Source organism: Fistularia commersonii, chromosome 15 (genome assembly GCF_037954325.1).
Source record: "Fistularia commersonii isolate RoL2024-O1a breed Wild chromosome 15, RoL_Fcom_v1.0, whole genome shotgun sequence".
NCBI classification, from domain to species: Eukaryota; Metazoa; Chordata; class Actinopteri; order Syngnathiformes; family Fistulariidae; genus Fistularia; species Fistularia commersonii.
This window is the reverse complement of record NC_141298.1, coordinates 13,060,365-13,080,977: the sequence shown is the minus strand read 5'-3', so window position 1 is coordinate 13,080,977 and position 20,613 is coordinate 13,060,365. Positions and strand designations below refer to the sequence as shown.

At 38.3% G+C, this 20,613-nt stretch overlaps 2 protein-coding genes across 3 annotated transcripts; one reads left to right on the top strand and one right to left on the bottom strand.

Moving 5' to 3' along the window:
* Window positions 1-498: 498 nt before the first annotated feature.
* Window positions 499-7,935, top strand: LOC147226609 (gap junction beta-4 protein-like). Its single transcript, XM_086160950.1, has 4 exons — window positions 499-634; window positions 3,900-4,112; window positions 6,128-6,429; window positions 6,519-7,935. Exons 2-4 carry the CDS (start codon window positions 3,942-3,944, stop codon window positions 6,862-6,864), a joined length of 819 nt encoding a protein of 272 aa, XP_086017076.1. The 5' UTR covers window positions 499-634; window positions 3,900-3,941; the 3' UTR covers window positions 6,865-7,935.
* Window position 7,936: 1 nt separating this feature from the next.
* On the bottom strand, window positions 7,937-20,503 carry ap4m1 (adaptor related protein complex 4 subunit mu 1). Of its 2 annotated transcripts, none has more exons than XM_086160946.1 (16): window positions 20,218-20,503; window positions 19,750-19,808; window positions 19,180-19,265; window positions 18,653-18,759; window positions 17,921-18,017; window positions 17,211-17,321; window positions 15,911-15,988; window positions 14,755-14,817; window positions 14,619-14,685; window positions 14,202-14,255; window positions 12,542-12,648; window positions 11,868-11,959; window positions 11,431-11,475; window positions 10,650-10,700; window positions 9,295-9,412; window positions 7,937-8,576 (listed from the first exon to the last, which is right to left on the bottom strand). In XM_086160946.1, exons 2-16 carry the CDS (start codon window positions 19,805-19,807, stop codon window positions 8,385-8,387), a joined length of 1,326 nt encoding a protein of 441 aa, XP_086017072.1. In that variant the 5' UTR covers window position 19,808; window positions 20,218-20,503; the 3' UTR covers window positions 7,937-8,384. The 2 variants fall into 2 exon arrangements, with proteins under 2 accessions (XP_086017072.1, XP_086017073.1); XM_086160947.1 differs by having other exon boundaries at window positions 19,750-19,811; window positions 20,218-20,501.
* Window positions 20,504-20,613: the final 110 nt, after the last annotated feature.

Sequence of the window (20,613 nt, the reverse complement as noted above, 5' to 3'; positions counted from 1 at the left end):
AAGAAAAAAACACATTTTTCCCCACACATACACATAAAGGATTGATCACACAGCCCGACTGCAGTCAATTAGTATCCTTTTTTTTTCCCCTCCTGTTTTCATTCAGTACATTTGGTCACGTTTTTTTCATTTACATAAAACTATTCGATATATCTTTTGAACGGTGTTAGCGTCCCATTTCCATAGACTTTGAATGGATTGTGGAGATACTTTCCTGCAAGTCCTTATTACAACATCTGTATAAAATGTGGAGGGTGTGGCTCCTGGTTATAGACACCCACACACACTGACCGCTCAGAGAAGACTTAACAATAACATATTCTAATTTGATGACGGTTTTTGTCTGCTCATTTCATGCTAAAAAAGTGTTATATTACACTGTTCAAAGGGAGGTGAGGCTCCACGTCGCTCAGATACTGACAAGACCGGACGTGTGCATGTGTGTGTGAATGTGTGCCATGACGTAGCAGCTGCTGAATCTGGTTTGGCAAGATTTCTGAAAAAAGGGCGAGAGAGTAGAGAAAAATAATGCAAGCAGAGAAGGAGCAAAACTGTTTCCCTTGGATCTTAGATATTTGAAGTTGGCCGTGTGTCCAAACTAGGTGTCGGTGTGTGAGCTCGTCCTCAGCGCCAGGTGAGGTTTTCACACTTTTATTTTTATCAGTTTTACGTCATCTGCCGGCAACAAGGGTGAATAGCCGTGTTATATTCTTGTTGAAATCTACTTGTTATGGCAACTGGACTTGAATTTCTTCACTTCTTCAGTTCATGAAGTGAAGATGTCAAAAAGAATTCACCGTGTCCTGGATGACTAAGAACATCCAAAAAAGGAAGCGTTACAGTATTTTTCCTTGAACTTACTGAAATTAATAAGACAAAGGGAAATGTTGGCCAACAGAGTGAAAAGCCAAGTTTGCTTTTCCTAAAATATGAGGATGGGTGAACATTTTACACCGTGAGAGAAACCTGTGGTCCAGCCAAATATCATCAGCGTTAACAGGCTTAGTTTAATCTTACTGTCACTGATGGAAAGTGCTTTTAGACAGAAATGCAAAATTGCAACCGCAGAATTTCGTGACTAAATGCTACTTTTTCCATAGCGGCTGCTGTTACTATGCAACACATACCACCGGATTTAAATCCTGTCTGTTTCTGTTTTCTTTTCCCACAATCCAATGCTTTTCTTTTGATTACACATCTATTTTATCCCTCAGAAATAAAAATGTGATGTAGAAACAATGTCCAAATAAGCTTTACCAGAGGCTAAATGGCTATTTTTCAGATAACCGACATAAGACACTGATGAAGAAATACAGATTTACAAGTACGCAATGTTTTGCAATTCCTGTTTTCTGTAATCTAAATATTTAATGCTTTTCCAAACAATGATTTATCAGCTGGTCCAGAAACCATGCAGGCCAAAGGGATGTGCAACTAATCCCATGTGGAAGCCCTTTCCTTTCTTGTTCGAAACACAAATACATTTCAGTTTCTCTCTTTCTTTAACTTTATGCTCTTCAGAAACCCTATAAAAAAGCAAAAAAAAAAAAAAAAAAAAAAAGGGTCTAAAATCCCATGTTTAACATTTTTTGCATATACTTCATATTGTTTCATAACAGCTGCAGCCCTGCTATGTGGTCTAGAAAACTCGTCCATATGGACGCACTGTATGTGTTGAGCAAACACTTATGCAGGTATCCAGGAAACGTCAAGGCCTTTTTTCTCTCCTGAGCGTCATGGCCACGGCGTAAACAGGAAAATGGTTACAACTGAAGTATGTTTGGTTAATAAAGACCGCCGGGGGGCCGGCTTAGCATAAGGTAAACATCGAATTTAACCAAAGGTGATTTAACATCAGACAGTCTGACCTTTATATTGTACCGTATGACAATGAAACTCAACCTCCATTGTTTTACTTAAAACCAACCAATAATCAAGGTGAAACAAATCAAGTGTATAGTATAATTTTTTTTCCAAAAAATTGTTTTTTCACAACTGGAACAAAAAAATACCCAAGTGTATTTGTAAGTGTTTGTAGCACTGCGATATCATCAACAATATGGAGCAAGTACAGATGAGACACAATCTGTGCCCGCTGTACTTTGTAGGAATGCTGTTTCAACTTATTTTGTCAACACAAGACAGATAATTTGCGTGTTTACACAACTTAAATTAACCCTTTTTTTGTTTTAAATGTTCATATTTCTGACAGCCCGATATACGGCTAGTGTGTTTTAACTGATCACTTTTGGTGACTCAGTATCATTAACAAAGAATTCTGGCTGATGAGATGCGAAGTCCAAGTATAACGATATCATGACACTATGCTTAATGGAAATACATATTTTTCTCATGTACACAAACATCAAGCGTGGCTATACACGAAAAATACAACATAGGAGAATAGGAAACTTCGTACGGATGTATGAAACTGCAGCCATTTGACAAAGTCAGTCGATGATAAATCCAATTTGTGATCGTAAAAAGCAGGACAGATGAAACCATCTTTCCTATGTTTTACTTCATCTAAAGGGAGAGTCGGAGAAAAAGCCGTCATGCAAATCCACGCAGGTCCGTGCACGTCCAGCTGAGGTTGCCACTGGAAGGGTTTCGTGTTATGGGCCGGTGCAGGAATGAGCACGCAATGACGAATCAAGCCACTGTGATGGCAACTAAAACTGTTTGGAAGCAACAGCGCAGATGCTTTGCTCTGATGCCGTAGATTAGTACCACAAGCAGGCACTGATCAGGAAGTTAGTTATAGTGTGCATTATTCTGGTCAGTGTTATCATTTTTTAAGTTGTTCTTTACACCCACTGCTTTTTTTAAAGCCCAGCCTTGCAGAACTAGAAAACATACCGCTATCATTTTGGTCGTTTCTCTATGTGCACACAAATAACCTAAATGTGATGTCATTATCACACACCATACAATCACAACTTATCTACCCATCAAAAATTTGACTTTCGAATTATACATATAATTTAAATGCCATTTTGTTTGCTTGAGAAGGTGATTATCGGTGTTTATTGCTCAGCTTGGGCCATTCCTTACATTTATTCCTCTTCTTGAGCGAATACATTTGATTGTAATGGGTAGAATTGAAGAAAATACCCAAACGTGAGCAAGTGACCAGCAGTCACAAAAATGCAGCAAATACTATCATTATATATTTCCAAAAACATTCATATTAAGGAGTCAATATCCTCTTTATTTTGCAGGACAAATGATCGTTTTAATGATTCATTCATTTACAATTTACTTTTAGATTAACTGTATATAGTCACATGGATCTGTCAACTCCATCCATTAAATGTCAAGGAGTTGGTAAAAGCCTTTCAAGTAAACATAATATGATAAAGTGGTGTTTGAGGTGTTCTTCAAGTGTAGAATGAGGGATTTACTGTCATTTCTCTCATTTCTCATTGGTTTTCTTTGAGAGAAAACTCAAAGAAAACCAATTCCCTATTAAGTCTTCCAAATATATACTGGACAGGAAAAAAATCTGGAAGGTTTGACCTCCAGGTTACTTGAGGCGAGATTTGTGGCTCAGATGATGGAACAACATTAACTTTGAGAAAGAACCCACCAAAAAATGGTTCCCCTGTAATTAACACATAATGAACTATCTAGTAAGTGCAGGATAAAATGACCTTTTGCTGTAGGTTGGATTCAGAGACAAGGTCGTGAGCAGAACTTTAGGCTCAGTCACTAATTCAGGGCGAGACCGAGTATCTCTGAGTGACATATTTTTTTTTAATGGAATGCAGCATGATAGGGCAAGTGTAAATAAACAGTTTTGTTTCATTAAAAAGTTCATGCTGTCTTGATAAACTCGCACAATTTGGGCGCTTAGTCAATCCCTTCCTAATCTTTCCATTTTTCTCTCTCTCCCTCAGGCTGCACTCATCTCTCGCCCTGTTGCAAGGGCAGCTGCAGTGATGAACTGGTCGGGACTGGAGAATCTGTTGAGTGGAGTAAACAAATACTCCACTGCCTTTGGGAGGATTTGGCTGTCCATGGTGTTTGTGTTACGTGTGCTGGTGTTTGTCGTGGCGGCGCAAAGAGTTTGGGGTGATGAGAGCAGGGACTTTGTTTGTAACACCAGGCAGGTAAGATATAGAAACGCACGCTCGCACTATTAAGTTCTTGCTGAACAAATTGGTTTGGTTAACGGCGCCACATACACACAGCCTATCCTTAACACAGGGGTGTCCAAATGTTTTGCAAAGAGGGCCATATTTGTTGAGGTGAAAATGTGTGAGGGCCCACCATTCGGCCTGACATTCTTCAAGGCGTCCGTGCTTTCATCGCAGGATAATGAAAAAAAAGTCAGACTGTTGCTTTTGCCTCTGAAAGTCTCATAATGTCAGATGACACACCTTAGATTCTCTGTATCAGTGTTATGACCCAGGGAAACATTAGCTAACTTTTCCTTTTTTCAGGGTTACCTCGTAGCTTGCGTTTTTGGCATTTGATTCATGGTCTTATATAAAAGCGCTACTGTGTTGTTAAAACATCTTCCAGCTGCTCCAATTTTTCACCATGTTCGTTCCCCGATAGATTGATGTAGTTTGCGTGTTTCGTCCGGTCGTGCCACTTGATCTTGAATTCTTTGAAAACAACAAGTCCCTTGGCATATTTGGCAAATACAGTTGTTTCGAATTTTGTTAAAATACTCAAGTTTCCACTTGTCCTGATGGCCTTTTTTGTAACGATTGCCATTTTTGAAATGGGAACTTGACCCTTGTGACAAGGGTCAACATTTCCATGGCGAGAGCGTGGCCACAGGTCTACTGCCATCTTCTGGTGAAATTTAAAATCGCTTTTTGTACACGGTTTTATCCTGTGGTCAACAGTGCTGGCGGCTGCATATTATTGATTTTATGACAGAGGCTGCGGGCCGTTGTAAATTTTAACATTGTCCGTATTTGGCCTGGACTTTGGACATGCTGCCTTAACATGTTGAAAATAATGCCCATATTTTTCCTCCCCTCGTAATCTGATTGGGTTAACCTTGGGAAGCATGTTTGACCGGCGCAGGACATGTATGCAAAATGTGAGAAAATGATTAGGTGTGCTGTAGGTGTGACAGAGAAGTTCAAGATGGTGGAGAGACTTTATAAGGGGTCAGCTCTGAGCCCTTTCCAGTTTGCCGTGGTAATGGTTAGACTTACAGATGAAGTTAGACAGGAATGGCCCATGATGTTTGCAGATGTCATTGTGATCTAGTAGAGATGCAGATGTTGAGGTTGTCTTTGGGAGTGACAATGATAGATAAGATCAGGAATGAGTCTGTCAGAGGGAACGCACATGTTATGTTATAGAGGGAAGGTCAGAGAGGCTAGACTGTGATGGTTCGTTCCTGGTCAGAGGAGGGACAATGAATGTATTGGTAGAGGGATGCTGAGGTTAGAACTCCAAAGCTGGCAGTCTAGAGGAAAAGCAAAGAGAAGATTTTTGGATGTAGTGAAATGGGTTAGATGGAGGAGGATGGTTTGCTGTAGCGACCTCTGAAGGGAGAAGCCGAAAAGGAAAAGTAATCATATAGGGGTTAAATTTAACTTTTTGGTAACCATCGCTTTATTAGAGGCAGAGACCATAACATTGGACAGGGCTGTTGTTATGGCCGTCCTTCCCTTCTCAGCAGCATCTCATCCCATGTCACACTTTAACTCTGTAATTATTGTCAGTGTTTTTTTCTGCACAGAAGGCCTTATTTCTGTTTTGCCACTTATTGTTTTATTGTGATTTTGTCTACAAGGCTGCAGGATCACATATTTATTCTTTTCACTGTGTTTACTGAGCAAACTGGTTTGCTTTCATAAAACATGCATTTGACTTAATGCTAATTTAAAGTCGAAAAGAAGTTACACTCGCCTGCAGACACATTTGTTTTAATAACTATTGGTTTGACAACTAATTATACTGTTTGACTTGAAACCGCATCGCCTGCCCTTGGTGTTTTACCCAAAGATGACAATAACATTAATCATCTCATACTATTAAGTTCCGGCCACCCGATGTCACAGCCTGTATTCAGTGTCATCTTTCTTTTTAATGTCTCATGTCACCCATTATTTTTAACTTTTTCTATTTACCCACTTCTGTTTCCCTTTACCTTCAGCCTGGATGTACCAACATCTGCTACGATCACATTTTCCCAATCTCCCACATCCGCTTGTGGGCGCTGCAGCTCATCTTTGTCACCTGCCCGTCTCTGATGGTGATGGCCCACGTGAAATATCGGGAGGGGAAGGACTTGAAGTACGAGAAGGAGCACAAAGGCTCTCACCTCTACGCCAACCCTGGCAAGAAAAGGGGTGGCTTGTGGTGGACTTACCTACTCAGCTTGGTGTTCAAAGCTGGATTCGACATAGCCTTTCTCTACATCCTGTACCGGATCTACGATGGATATGACCTGCAAAAGTAAGGCTGTTTTATTTCAAATGTCTCTAGCATCAAAGTAGAAAGTTTTCCAAAGTTTAAAATTGATAGAATTGGGTCTTTTCTTGCAGAGTCACAAAGTGTTCCCTGGACCCGTGCCCCAACACGGTCGATTGCTTCATCAGCCGCCCGACGGAAAAAAAGATCTTCATGTTGTTCATGGTGGTGTCGAGCGCGCTCTGTATCTTCATGTGTATCTGTGAGATGATCTACCTCGTTGGCAAACGCATCAGCAAAATAGTGAGGTTTCGTAACGAGAACCAGAGGCTTCTCTTTGCCGAACAGCACGAGCTCACCAATATCGCCCCGCCGAGATCCACGTACAGGAAGACCGATCCGACGCTGGCGGATAGCCAGCTGAGTTTGAGCAAGAGGGAGAAGGGGAAATCTTATTCACACACTACGACAACACTGTAGGACGCTGAAATGAGTGGAGAATTGGAGGCAGCCAATGGACATAACTGGTCAGAGCAGCTGACCACTGCGGTAAGAGCTCTTGTGAGAGCTCTCTCAGAAGGATCAGCTCATGGGAACTAATATTTCTAACATTGGACCATTTGGCCCAAGAGATGGATTTTATACAGCACTAATATATTTCCAGGACATGGATTAACCATTCATTCGTTTATTATCTATGCCACTCGTCCTGTGGGGGTTGGGCCTCGGTGTGTGTCTTGGGCCCAAGTGTGTGTCTTGTACAAGTGCACAGGTGATGCACTAACCTGTGATGTACTTTTGCCCAACGGGGAGGACAGACTGAGGAGGCACCATGGAAAAGTGATTGGGGTGTGAATTATCACCTGATGTTTTCCTGTTAGCTGTGTGGTTTTTCCAGCCAATGTGTGACTAGAAGAGCACAATCCTTCAACTTATCTAATGATTCCTTTATTTGCCTGATGCAATCCCTTGGCTTTCCACAATATACATGAATGTATACACACACACACATATATAGATATATATTATATAAATATTTATATATTCCAGTGTGGAATATGAGTATATATGTGTGTATATATATATACATTCAAGTGTGGAATAGCTGGGTCAAAGGCAATTGGGCCTTAATTACACTTGTGGTGTAGAGTGTGCAGACATAAATGCCACTGGATGATCTGTAAAACTAAATGTGGGGTATTTGAATGCCCGACCGCACTTGAATCCCTTACGCACACGCGCTTACCATTCTGGAAGCTATTATTCTGCATCACAGAACCCACATGTGAAACCCATCATGTTGGTATACTGTTCCATGGCCAGGATGGGATCCACATTGGTTCTTCAGGAACTGAAGTTGGAAAATAGGAATGATTCTCTTTTCCGCACATCACTTCCAGTTGACATGCCTGAACAGAGATTGTACCACTCGTGCCAGTCTTCATCGTGATGGTTATGATATTATTGTCTTTTTAGCCCCTGCTGATATTTCGGATGTGAATGGGCAGACAATCTGTACCGAAATATTTAAAAGCTGTTTTTTGAACAGGACGTAGTTCTCATGTCTTTAATTTTCTAATATATCATGATTTTGCTTTGCATCTGACAACCATAACTCACACTCACACTCACACACACACACACATACATACATACATACACACTCACACATGGACACTTGAACAAGAGGAAAAGATATGGTTTGCATTTGGTCACAAACATAAAATGACACAAGAAAATAAAACATAGGCAGTTGTTAGTTTACTTTTGTATTTGTGATCTTAAAATGATTTGGAGGAAAATGCAAATGTAATCATCTAAGCGATATCACAAATGAATATCACTCAAAATTAAAATTTACACTGAACATTAAATATAAATGCAAACTTCAAAATCAGAAATAAACAAAAAAAACTTTACATGAGCAGACTCCTGCCACACCAGGATGACATATTTAGGATAAACGGATTCTGAGATCTATGCCTGTTTCACGAGCGCCATCAGAGCCGGAAGGTGTAAGAGTCCGTGTAGGTGATGTAACGTACCCAACGTTGCAATTGACTGGGCTGGATCGGGGATAAGCGCAGGAAGCGAATCTGCAGCCCAGTTGCTGTTAACTTGGGCACCTCAAAGCTCAGACTGATGGGGCCCACCTCCAGCATTGAGGTGGAACTGAGGCCGGGAACCTCGAGCTGAAACAACCACAATATTTCTCGATGTGAAATATTCAGTGAACTTTCAGAGATCTAACTGTTTAACAGCTTGGATGGTTAGATTCTTTTAAAATTGTATAAAATGTTATTATATTTATTCGTTCGTTGTTAAAAAAATCATCTGATACCTTTTCATCAAGAGTTTTCAAAAAAAATATAGGTTCACAGGATCCTTAATGTTCATATTCCAACAGGCTGTGTTTGCAGAGCAGAGAAGACATTTTGTGACACTGATATCACATTTTTTCCACTAGGCATTGTATAAAATTGGGATTTTGCTGCTATGAGTACAAGGGGACCTTGGATTGATAGCAAATACAAGGGGGCCTTATACTGAAGAAGTTTAAATAGTTTGTAGCCGTTTTTCTTCACTGAGGTTGGGTCTAAACACCAATTTTTGATTATGGACTGTATACATAAAATTTGACTTCATTTGCTTAGATTGAGTTTGGCTTGATAGTTGGATGGAATTTGCTTCGAAAAAGTCAGTGTAAATGTATTCTCAGTTTCCATCAGCAATTTTTGATTGGCATTTGTCATCATGATTTAGATCTGAGATGCTCTGTGACGCAGCGTAAGGGAACCACTGATGTGAAAAACTGTCCTTTGTTCACTTAAAAGTGAAATGGCATCAAGTTTTAAAGGTCTAATTGCTAGATTTTTTTGTTGTTTTGTATTGCTGCTCACTGTGCATTACCTTGAAAAGGGCAGATAGCTGGGTTCCTCCAGTAAAGCGGGGAATCTGCCAGACCACAGCTCTGCTTTGTGTCTTCAGCTCGGCAGTCTGGTCGGGGCTGCTGAGCTCTTGTGATAAGCTGAAGCCACAAAAAACATTTAGGTCAATTGACAATTTTACTTTAACACTGGTGGAATCTTTGCAAGGAGGGGATTGACAGTGGTATCCCAGGTTGTCTACTTGAGGGATGAGCTGCATAAGGAGAACATTTTCCTGGATGTAAATACCTGCTGTAGGCCTTCAACTGATCTTATTTTTCCTTTAATCAATACAAGAATTAAATATCACAATCTCCATCATTTTAGAAAACTTGTCATGGAAAATTTGAAATCTCGAAACACCGTTTTCAAGATAAAAATGTACCGGTAATCAAAATATTTGTTTTGAGGTACAGTACATCCTAGTTTACTATCAGTTCTATTTTTCAACATCACCTTCATCAGTTCATCACAACTGACATTACCTATGCAACCATTATTTTTGCTGCAAGGAGGTTGTATTGCATTAGCTTTTATAGACAAAAAGTGAGATGAAGACAGGCAAATTCACATTTCCCCTTATTTACGTCATCTTAAACGTAATTTCTATGTCACAGTGGCCAGACCATACATCTCTGAGTTTTCCATCATTTAAAGGACAAATCCGGAAAAAAAAAAAAATCTAGTTCATACTGATGCTTTCTACTTTGATACAAGTATGTCAGAAAATGTCTTTCCATTTTCTACTTTGAAGCGATTTCTTTCGTAGACATTGCGCTAACATTTTGTTCTATAAATGTGAGTATCGGTACATCTTGTACTGGATAATCAGATTCTTTTATGACACAGATGAAGTTTGAGAATCCAAGAACAGGTCTAGAGATTAAGCTATTATTTTTCAACGTAAAATCGAGCGTGCACACACACACACACACACACACATACACACACACACACACACACACACACACACACACACACACACACACACACACACACACACATATATGCTGTAAATGTGTGTGTACGCTCAATTTTATGTGTGTGTGTGTGTGTGTGTGTGTGTGTGTGTGTGTGTGTGTGCAAAAAATTGAATTGATAAAAATTTAACCTAATTGATTAACCTTATCGATTAAGCAATCAGTGACAAAGTGGGAAAAAATGAATAAGAAAGTCGGCATGACACAAGGGGCTGAATATCAGAAGAAAGTCAGAAAAAGCCAGAATCAGAAGGTGAAGACATAACATTCAAATAAAAGCAAAACATGTGAAAAGTCAGATGCAGGCTTATTTCTAAAGCAAAGATGAGCTGTTTTAAATCGGATGGGAGTGTCTCACCTTACAGAGGATTTCGGGACTGGGATGGTGGCAGAGAGGTTAATAGCAGTGCTAGAAAAAAAAAAAAAAAATTATTGTTAGCAGCCAAATACGTGCTCATCCACCAATCCTAAATGTTATCAATGCTGCATCAGAAATGTGCTGGGATACAGTTATTAATTGTTTGGATAACCATTACTTTTTTCCAATATGTAGTCCCCTTTTAAAGTAAAAATGCAAAAGGACAACAAAAGATTTATAGAGGACTTGGACAGGTTAGTGCCCTAGCAATTCCAAAACACCCCAAACAGAAGTCTATGACTTTGCTCTTTAATTTATTCCCTCTTATATTTTGTTTGGAACCGAATAATAAGCTTTCTGTATAATCAACCATATATAGACATTTTTTACTAAAGAGGTCTGACTTGGAATTAATGATCTGCCCTTTACTATAGTCTTGCATTTAGGGAGTTTTACAATGTTTCTTTTAAATGCTTTGTTCTTAAAACTAAGATCCTTTGGAGAAAAAATACAAATTTTCCTCAATTGCCTCATTTTCAGGAAATACGTTACATACTTTTAGTATGTTTCTTGGGGATTTAGAATTCTTGTGGATTTTTTCATTACTTATTAGCAGATTTCAAGCAAAGTTTTGCCTACATTACAAACAACTATTGTGGTTATATATTGGTGTTTCAGAGATTTATTGCCAAGTATTTACTTATGACATTTTTACAGAAATATGAAACCGATCAAATTACTTTGCTGGGAAAAAAAGGGTTATCAGCGAATGAAACCTGACTTTATTGGTGGCAGGTCACAGCGGAGCTTCAGGTATATCAGAAGCCTGCAAGGAGAACATAATTCGTGAGAAAACTTGACGATTTAATATCAAGGCTCTATTTATGATCCCTCAAATATTCTATTCAATATTGTTTTACAATTTAGTGGAATGAGGTCACATGACACCTCGCAACTGGTAAGCTAATAACTATGACAAATAACTCAAAGAGTAACAGTTAAAAAGAATGTGCAAATAAATAAAGATTGCAACAGGTGTGGTGAACTCTCTTTTTGAATGTTGCTTAACGGACAATGGCTTGCAAGATTCCAATTTTGTAAAATTATGTCATTTCAAACTTCTCACTAAACAACCCTGTCCTTGTCCTTTTGTGTTGTTCACTGTTTTCTACTGGCATGAAAAATTTTGTTGTCTGTGGTTGCTGAAAAACAATCTACCTCCCTAGGTTGTCTCTCTCGATGGTGGGGAAGAGACGGAAAGGAGGGGCGGAAGGCAGGCCATCGGACAGCCGGTACTGCATCACTGCTTGCTACGAGCGAAACAAAAATGAGAAGAGATGATGAAAGCAATGAAAGGGGGAGAGGAATAAAACACAAAATTGAGGATTGACCAAAAATGTAACTTTTAATGAAATACAGATATCAACCACACCTGGTCTAAAATATGTTCTTATTGAATCAAGCTCCCTCACAGTCTATTCATAAACTGCTTTTCAAAGCCTCTCAAACACTGGCAGGAGAATCATTTCAGTTTATATAAACTTTTGCAACAGCTTGCTCTCGGACAACAGTTCGAAAGTAGGAGCTAAACTTATCCAATACAAAAAAAAAAATACTAATAAAAACACTCCAGTTTCGACTCTGCTAGTCATTTCTTAAAAGGTCATTATGTTTGATATGGAACACTAGAAGGAGTTAAGGTTCTTGAGAGAAACACAGGGCAAAAAAATCTACTTGAATTTCTTTAATTTTATGCTTAATGGTTCTGTATTGAGACCAGACTGATTCTGGACAAAACAAAGATAAATGTTAGAGCAATAATTAATGGAGATAGAAAAAAGGCAGAATGTAACAAACAACACCCGAAGGACAAATAGCTGGGCTTTCAGCACCTCTCCTTGGCTTGGACACAGGCGAAGGATGCGGTGACTGTCAAACTCGTCCAGTTTGACAGCCTGATGAAAGCTGCACTCATCAACCCGTACAGCAGCTCCATAGCCTGCGCATGAAAAATACAAATATTCATTTAATGGGGCAAATTCACTTTGGTGGAAAACTCGAGATGGTAGTTACAAGACAGGATGCATTATATATACATAGAAATAGATTCCAGAGCAACATTTGAGACTTCATGTTCTATGAAAAACAACACTTGTAATAGGAATTTTATATATAAAACAAAATACTATTTCAGAGAAAAATAAACAAAAACAGAGCTAGACAGAGTTAATAAAATCATACAGAACATGAAGAATGCATTTTTTTTTACTGATTTGCTTCTGCCAAAAGCAACTGCAGGAAATTTTATGTTGTAGGGAATGAAGACTATCAATTTATCATAAAGCTAACAAGACAAAAATGTTTTGGCTCAACTGCAGCTCTGTATTCTTCCAGCAGACCCAATATATCACATTTTAACTCATTTTTTGATTAAGGTTCTTTTTAGATATCTTTCACTGAATTACTTGTTCTACCATGTTTAAGAGAACTACTTTTAATGTAATCATATATTGTTGAGCCATCAGCTAACAAAAACATGCAACTGGAGGCCATGTAAGGGCCTGGATAGTTCAATCGGTAGAGCATCAGACTTTTTATCTGAGGATCCAGGGTTCAAGTCCCTGTTTGTGTGTAGTATGTCTTCCTTGTCCAGAAGATTTAAGTTTCTCAGATTTCTTTGTTTTTAGGGCATGGTGGCGCAGGGCGTAAGAGCAATCATCTTTGTAACCGAACATTCCCGTCTCCTTGTGTGTCGAAGTGTTGTTGAGCAAGACACTGAACCCCTAACTGCTCCCCTGCCGCTGGTGGACGGCGCTCATGGTTCATCCATGATTACAGAGAACGAATGTGCCTACAGGGATTAATAAAGGATAACTTAACTATTATAGATATTTAGTTACATGCAACATCAGTAAATGAGATCCAATCACCTCTAAAAAGTAATGTGGAAACACATTTTAAATAATCACTGTCTATTCATGATGGGATCACTTTGTATGTATGTCAATAACACCTCTATCCAGATGCTTATCTGACCATCTGGATAGTTTGGATTTGAGTTGCTGATTCTGACTATGCAGATCTATTTGCACAGTTCTCTGTAAACCATCCATCCATCTTCTGGCGCTTATCCTGCACTCAGGGTTGCTCAGGGAGATGCTGGAGTTATCCCAGCTGCCCCGTCTTTAAACCAGGGTTGGGCAATTAATTTTTACGAGGGGCCATATGAGAAATCTGAACAGATTAAGTGGGCTGAACCAACAATAACAGAAAACCAATACACTTGTATAACATGAACGGAGTAAATATTTTTTCATTCATGCTCTTACTGACCTCATGAAAAGGCCACAATGGAATTATTGGTATGGCCAAATGTGGCAAGTAAGAGGCTCAATCTCTTGGCTCATAATATGACACAGTTGCTGAAGGTGATTTACAGAGATTATTATGACATTACTCATAAAATAATCTGTTAATTATATATGATAGATTGGTTGGGATTTCTGTCTGTTCATATATCGACAATCTAATCTATACATTTAATTAACTCACCTCGGAGCTGTGACTTGCCAATGCTAAATTCCTCATTCAGTCCAATGCGTATCTCTGTTGGCAGATGGCATTTTATCAGAATTTCTAGCATTTCTTAACTGCAGAGGATGAACGGAATCAAAGAGACTGCAAATAAAATGAAAAACTCAGAATAACACACAGTAAGTGACCAATGACTGACATTCCCAAATGACATTAGGGTGAAAATGGAGGATTCAAATACTAGAGTCAGAGAATGAATTACTAAGTCAATTAAAGTATGCATGTCCATGCTGGTGTTTTAAATGTCATGGAAAGAGCATTCAAAATTCTGAATTTCAAAAAGAAACATCTTAGTCAAATTAGGAAATCGTTTTCATTGCTGTTTTGTATCATATGCAGACAGCATGAGGGGATTGTTGTTGTTGTTAAACGCACCTGAACAGATTGGCATGTAGCACTTCACCCTGATTTCACCCTCAACATCAGCCTTCATGACAACTCCCTGCAGCAAACAGCGGAGCGTCAACAAGCCGATTCAAGATTTCTATCTGATACTGCTGTTGTTACTCACCTTGGAGCTAATGACCACAGACATGCTCTCAACCACGTCTACAAATACCTCACTCCTGCCTCCCTGGAAAACAAAAAAAATTGTATTTGCTTTTCTGTATGTCAATATGACAGGTGCATGTACTGCATATAATGAGATGACATGACAATGGATAAATAACTGGGAAATACTAACAAAAATATCGGGGGGAGAAAAAAAAGGGGCGGGGGCCAAAAAAATTATAAATTCACTCCACATAGGTAATCTGAAAGGATATGGAGCTAATGTCCAGAGCTAGTCCATGTCTGGACTGAAAGATACCCATTGTTTAATAAAAGTAGGCTTCTGTAGTCTTAATGAATATGTAATTTGCTCCATCTGGTATATGTCCCATACTTTTTAGATCCATATATTTTATGTAGGGGGGTCTGGTTTTAGATATCTGATAGCTATGCCTTTTGCTTTGTGCAATATGTTTAGGTGGTATGGATGTATATTTCATAAATGTTCAAAGAAGTTTAGTCTTTATGGGGAAATCTGACATTCTGCTCAATTTTTGATTTACATTCTATCCATCTTTGACATATTGAAAGTGTAGGTGGAGCAACTTGACCAGATCTCTCACTGTGATTTTGCTGAAAGGACTGTTTGAATACTGTGTGCACGTCTGTCCAGGTAAAGATCATGAATAAGTGAGTCCTCTTAACAGTAACTGCTATTTTTTTTTTTCTTATCGTCTGGTTGCAGTGTTGTTTTATGTTTTAGATGGGTACTCTTTACACATATCGGTTGACTTTATTACTTTTTCTCTTTTGTTCATTTTTTTTTCATTGGAATTAACCACATTGACAAGGAAACTTTAGTAATAATTGTTTTTTTTATATATTTAATGATAAGCCCAGAAGGTCTGATGCAATCAGCCTTTTTGTTAATATGTGTTTGCCTCACTCTACTCTGGAAAAATAGTCTTTTATGACATGATGTTTAATGACAGAGCCTCCTCGTAACCCTCTGAATGTCTTCTTTGTCTGAGTGTTTGTAAAAGATAAGATTGCACATCATGATGTCAACATATGTTCTTAAAAATCCCCTTAGATCTAGAAAGTCCTTCAGTCAGAAGCTAAGATATTCTATGTGAGGAGCTTTCAATGTGTAGTTCATGCAGTTGGCTGAGTACCTGCTCTCGGCTGGACTGGATAGGTCTATTGGCTGCAGAGCTTGGAGCAACTTTACTTTGCTGTGTCTCAGCTCCAAACTGTAAAAACACAAACATCAGGTTAGCCGAAGCTCTCAGAATATCTCTGGAGGTCACAGTGTGTTTGTCTGAATGGATGCAAAGTAGTTCTTCAGACCAGTTGATGGCAAGAATATATGGGAAAAGTCAACAGATTGACTAAAAACAAATAATTATAAGGACATTTGCTGAAAATTATGTCTAACTAATCATAATAAATGATCTAAACACAATTAAACACACCTATCTTATACAAAGGTCACATATAACTTGCTGCCAGTAAATAGGCTCAGAACATTTTTTGTTCTGTTCTCAATTTATTCTGCACAGTCAAGATGGATGTTAAATCTAGGAATGTAGATGTGATGTAGGGACTTTGACCTTTTATTCTGTCTTTGAGAAAAGTGTTAACTATTGTTATCTGTTAAGAGGTTTTACCCAATTCTGTACACAATCCATCAACGTCAGAGGTGTTGCAGTCCAAATACTAGACAATAATAATACATTACAAAATAATGAATTGTGGATTAAGAGTCTAACAAATGATCTTACTGTATTTCATTATTCGTTACTCCTTCCAATTTTGTGGTACAACAAAGCCTTGACCTCTTCCCTCAGGCAATCGGCATTTTTGATGTATTTTACTCAGCCTGATACGTTTTTTTCCGCACCCCAATGTTTTAAAATAGGTCATGAGTTAATAAGAAATGCATAACTGATAGTCAGCAAATAGATAATAAAAATCTTATATCAATGTTACCTCAAAAATCTATGGAAAAGTAGCCAATAATAAACTATAAAAGAGACAAAGATGCCCTACAATTTTGTGAGAAATGACCACAAGGACTATAAAGCAATTTTCTAAACATCCGTCATCTACTCCTTTTCCTTGCACTTGGGGTTGCAGGGATGATTGAGCGTATCCTAGCTGTCATTGGCTGAGAGTCAGGGTTCACTCTGGACAGGTCGCCAGTCGATAGCAGGGCCACATTTTGAGACAGAGAACCATTAACTCTCATTCACACATCCGGACAATTTTTCCAATTCATTCAAATTAACCTCCTGCATGTTTTGAGACTGGAAAACCCGGAGGACACCCATGCAGACACAGGGAGAACATAAAATGCTCCTTGTGGGAATCGAACCAGGGTCCTGCAAGGCTGAAACACTAGCCACTTGGCCACCATGTCGCTGTTGTAAACATGTGGAAGAAATAAGACCTCTTCTCTGACTGCTCACGTACAAAGCCCACATTGCTGAGGTCAAACAGGCTGAAGGGTCTGGAGGAGACTGCTTCAGTCTGGATGAAGTTCTTCAGGATATCTGACGAAGTGGACTGGATGTAACCGTAGTCCTGGCAGAAAGAGAAACTGTTACGCTTCCATAAAAACAAGGAAAATGACATTTGGCAATCATCACCAAACTTGAAACAATAAATGATGAATGAGTATTTGTTGCACTTCAGTCTCACTTCAATTCACTCAATATATTTAAACAAAGAAATAACAAAGATATAAACAAGTTCTCATTCATTCCTTCTTCTACAGTTTACAGTCTATTTCACAGTTTATTTCTCTCTTTTCTTTATAACTTTCTTCATACTTTTCGCGAAGTCATAGTTCCAGCAAAAATATTAAAAGTAAATATTTTAGGGTTCTTCAGACAAGGGAAACATTGAATCAACAACATTTTTATCCCATTTGTAAGGAAATTTCCTATTCACTTTCTGTTCAACTTTAAAAATACATTCAACTATTTTCTTTTTTAAATTTACACATAATTATATTTATTTTGGGTGAGCTATAAATAATTCTCCAAGTTAAATCTGATTTGACATGGTTGGTTGAAGAGGATACTGGACACAGTGTTTCATATTAGTCAATCAACTGTTAATCAATCTATCAACTAAGACTTTTTTTGTAATAACCACCAACTGTGTTCAGAAGGACTTACCACAACTTCATCTAGCAGCTCATATATGAGGGCAAAATTAATCTGTACTGACTTCTCCGACAGGCTGCCGCAGTAGTCCTTGACCAGGGCCGTTAACCTGCAGAACACAGTCATTTGTTCATGAAATACATCATTTCAGGGAGTTTTTCATGGAATTTTCCCATTCCTTATGACTCCCAAGTATAATTCAGACTGTTCATAAAATATAGCATGTGAGTTCCGACTTGGGGGAAAATCACATTATGTCATGCTATAGGACTTAACTCTGACATAATTGAAGGACCTCCTGCATGTGTATGTGTATGTGTATGTGTGTATATGTTCCTCTCACAGAAGGTTAATTGGAAAAATTGGAATACAGCCTAGATGTGTGAATGAGAGAACAAATGGTTGTTTGTCTATATATGTGGTCCTTCAATCGACCAGGGAGCAGTCTAAGGTGTAACCTGCCTCTCGCCTAGTGCCAGCTTGTGTAGGCTCCAGCATTCCTGCTGGAATTAAATTCAAGTATTGAAATATTTCTTCCCCGTTTTAAAATAAACCTGCTACTTTAACAGAAACTTTATGCTCATTACATTTCTTTGCCATGATTTGACCTCAGTAACTATTGAAAGCCCGGATCAGTGACATGTTTTGAACTGACCTCACAAAAACTAAAAAGTCTCATTGGCCCAGCCATTTGATGAGCCAGTCCCCTCTGAGAAAGCCTGTTTTCACCATGGAAAACTTTACCTGTTTAGAAACTCAATGATGGCAAAGGGGGAGGAGTCATCTGTAGTGGTAGCAACCCAGTAGAGACCTCCTTGACGAACGTGAACAAAGTGAAGGTGCTTATGACTCTGTGGGGAAAAAAGGAGAAGATTAAGTGTTTGATTACATGATCTATTATATACTATCTTTGCAACTTGGCGTCATGAGAGGAGGCCACCTGCAGCAGCAGCTATACTAGGTTGTGTCTTCTTTTGAGTGTTTTTTTCCTTATCGGTTCCCGGTCAATAACCCCTTTAAATAATTTCCCAATATTGAAATAAATAAAGAACATCTCGTCTCATCTCATATTCATAAAAAAAAAAAAAAAAAAAAAAATGCTGAAAATATGATGGGTTTGCTTACTTTTTAGATCATGATCAAAAATAAGATTCATGCATATGACTGCTTTGTTAAATGTTAAATAAATTCAAATGGAAAGAACATGATTACTTTAGGTTTGAAGGTGTCTTCAGGAATAATATCTGTAAAAATCAATTGAGACAAGTTACCACTACAACCGGAGGCTGGTCTCCAGAGGGGACTGTGACTTTTTTGTAGAAAATATCAACAGCTTCGCTTCCAGCTTCACCTCGGACTTGAAATTGGGTTAAAGAGTTGATATGAATCTGATGCTGCTTTGTAAGCATAAAGATACGTAAGCTATTTAATTACTAAAAAAAGTGAAGAAATCAGGGATAGCAAATGTAGTAATATATATTCAATATTGTATAACTAATAATTATATCACATTTTCTATAAACATCTAAACATTGATTACTCTCTGGTATAGAGCTTGGTATTCAAATTCGGGGGGGGGGGGGTTAAAACTGTAAAAATAAAATACTGCAATTATTAATTATTGCTGAATGCTTTCAAGCACATGGGAAAATAAAGGCCAATACCCTAATATCCTAAAGTCATTAAGACATTTCCAAAATATCACCTGGACCATACAAGGGAGAAACACACACACACACACGCACGCACACACACACACACACACACACACACACACACACACACACACACACACACACACACACAATCTTACAGTGAAATGTGATTTAGAGTGAGGATACAGTCTTTGTAGATGAGGTGGTCGCCCTTGGAGGACAGGACAAAAAGCTGCGAGATCATCCTGCTGAGACAAACCTGTGTTCATATTCTGTCAAGTATCTAAGACAGTTTGCTGGAAAACAATACAATGTCTTCTATTGTGATTAACGAAGCAACTTTCAAACAAATTTTGCATGGGAATGACAAATTTATAAAAAGAACCTGTGTTTTCTGACCAAGTTAAATTGCAAAATAGCTTAATCTCACATGGCAATATAAACTTTCAAGGTACACTATCCATGTGAATTAAGACAATAATTTTGTGTGATATAAATAAAATGTAACTTGACACTCCAGTTAAGTCTACATCTGTTATATACCATAGCTAAGAAATGGGTGCACTTTATGGAAGTAAACTATTAGTAGTTTTAGGCAGACATGATAACATAAGCAGTTTGCAAGACCACTCTGGACCCTCAATCACTACTTACCTGATGCTTGGAAGCCAACCTCTTTAACCTATTTGTTCGGAGAAATAAAACCGTTGGAGGAAAGGAAAGCAACTTTATGTTTATATTTTTCCAAAGCTACTCTAGCCTGGCTCACAGGGCTGACGGACATAATTAGCTAGCTTAATACATGTAAACGCGTAATACTCAACACGAATAAAGCAAGATTTACTCATCTATACGAGCATAATTATATAGATTAAACATTTAATTTCAATTCAAATTACATGGATTAGTTGAATGTTTCTAACGAAATGAACACCATGACAGTGGTTTACTATACGGAAAGCCAATACTTGGAGCTAGAAATCAGCAGCGCCACCTTCCGTAGAGGAAGATTCTTTGTTTATCATAGTGGTTTGGTCATATATTACGTTA

What these genes read in the sequence shown, in the direction of transcription:
- LOC147226609 (XM_086160950.1), top strand. Translation starts at nt 3,942, where the DNA reads ATGAACTGGTCGGGACTGGAGAATCTGTTGAGTGGAGTAAACAAATAC. An exon ending in TTGTTTGTAACACCAGGCAG is followed by an intron (nt 4,113 to 6,127) that starts GTAAGATATAGA and finishes CTTTACCTTCAG; the next exon opens with CCTGGATGTACCAACATCTG. An exon ending in GATGGATATGACCTGCAAAA is followed by an intron (nt 6,430 to 6,518) that starts GTAAGGCTGTTT and finishes CTTTTCTTGCAG; the next exon opens with AGTCACAAAGTGTTCCCTGG.
- ap4m1 (XM_086160946.1), bottom strand. Translation starts at nt 19,807, where the DNA reads ATGATCTCGCAGCTTTTTGTCCTGTCCTCCAAGGGCGACCACCTCATC. An exon ending in CTGTGGTCATTAGCTCCAAG is followed by an intron (nt 14,686 to 14,754) that starts GTGAGTAACAAC and finishes TGTTTGCTGCAG; the next exon opens with GGAGTTGTCATGAAGGCTGA. An exon ending in GAGAGAGACAACCTAGGGAG is followed by an intron (nt 11,476 to 11,867) that starts GTAGATTGTTTT and finishes TTCTCCTTGCAG; the next exon opens with GCTTCTGATATACCTGAAGC.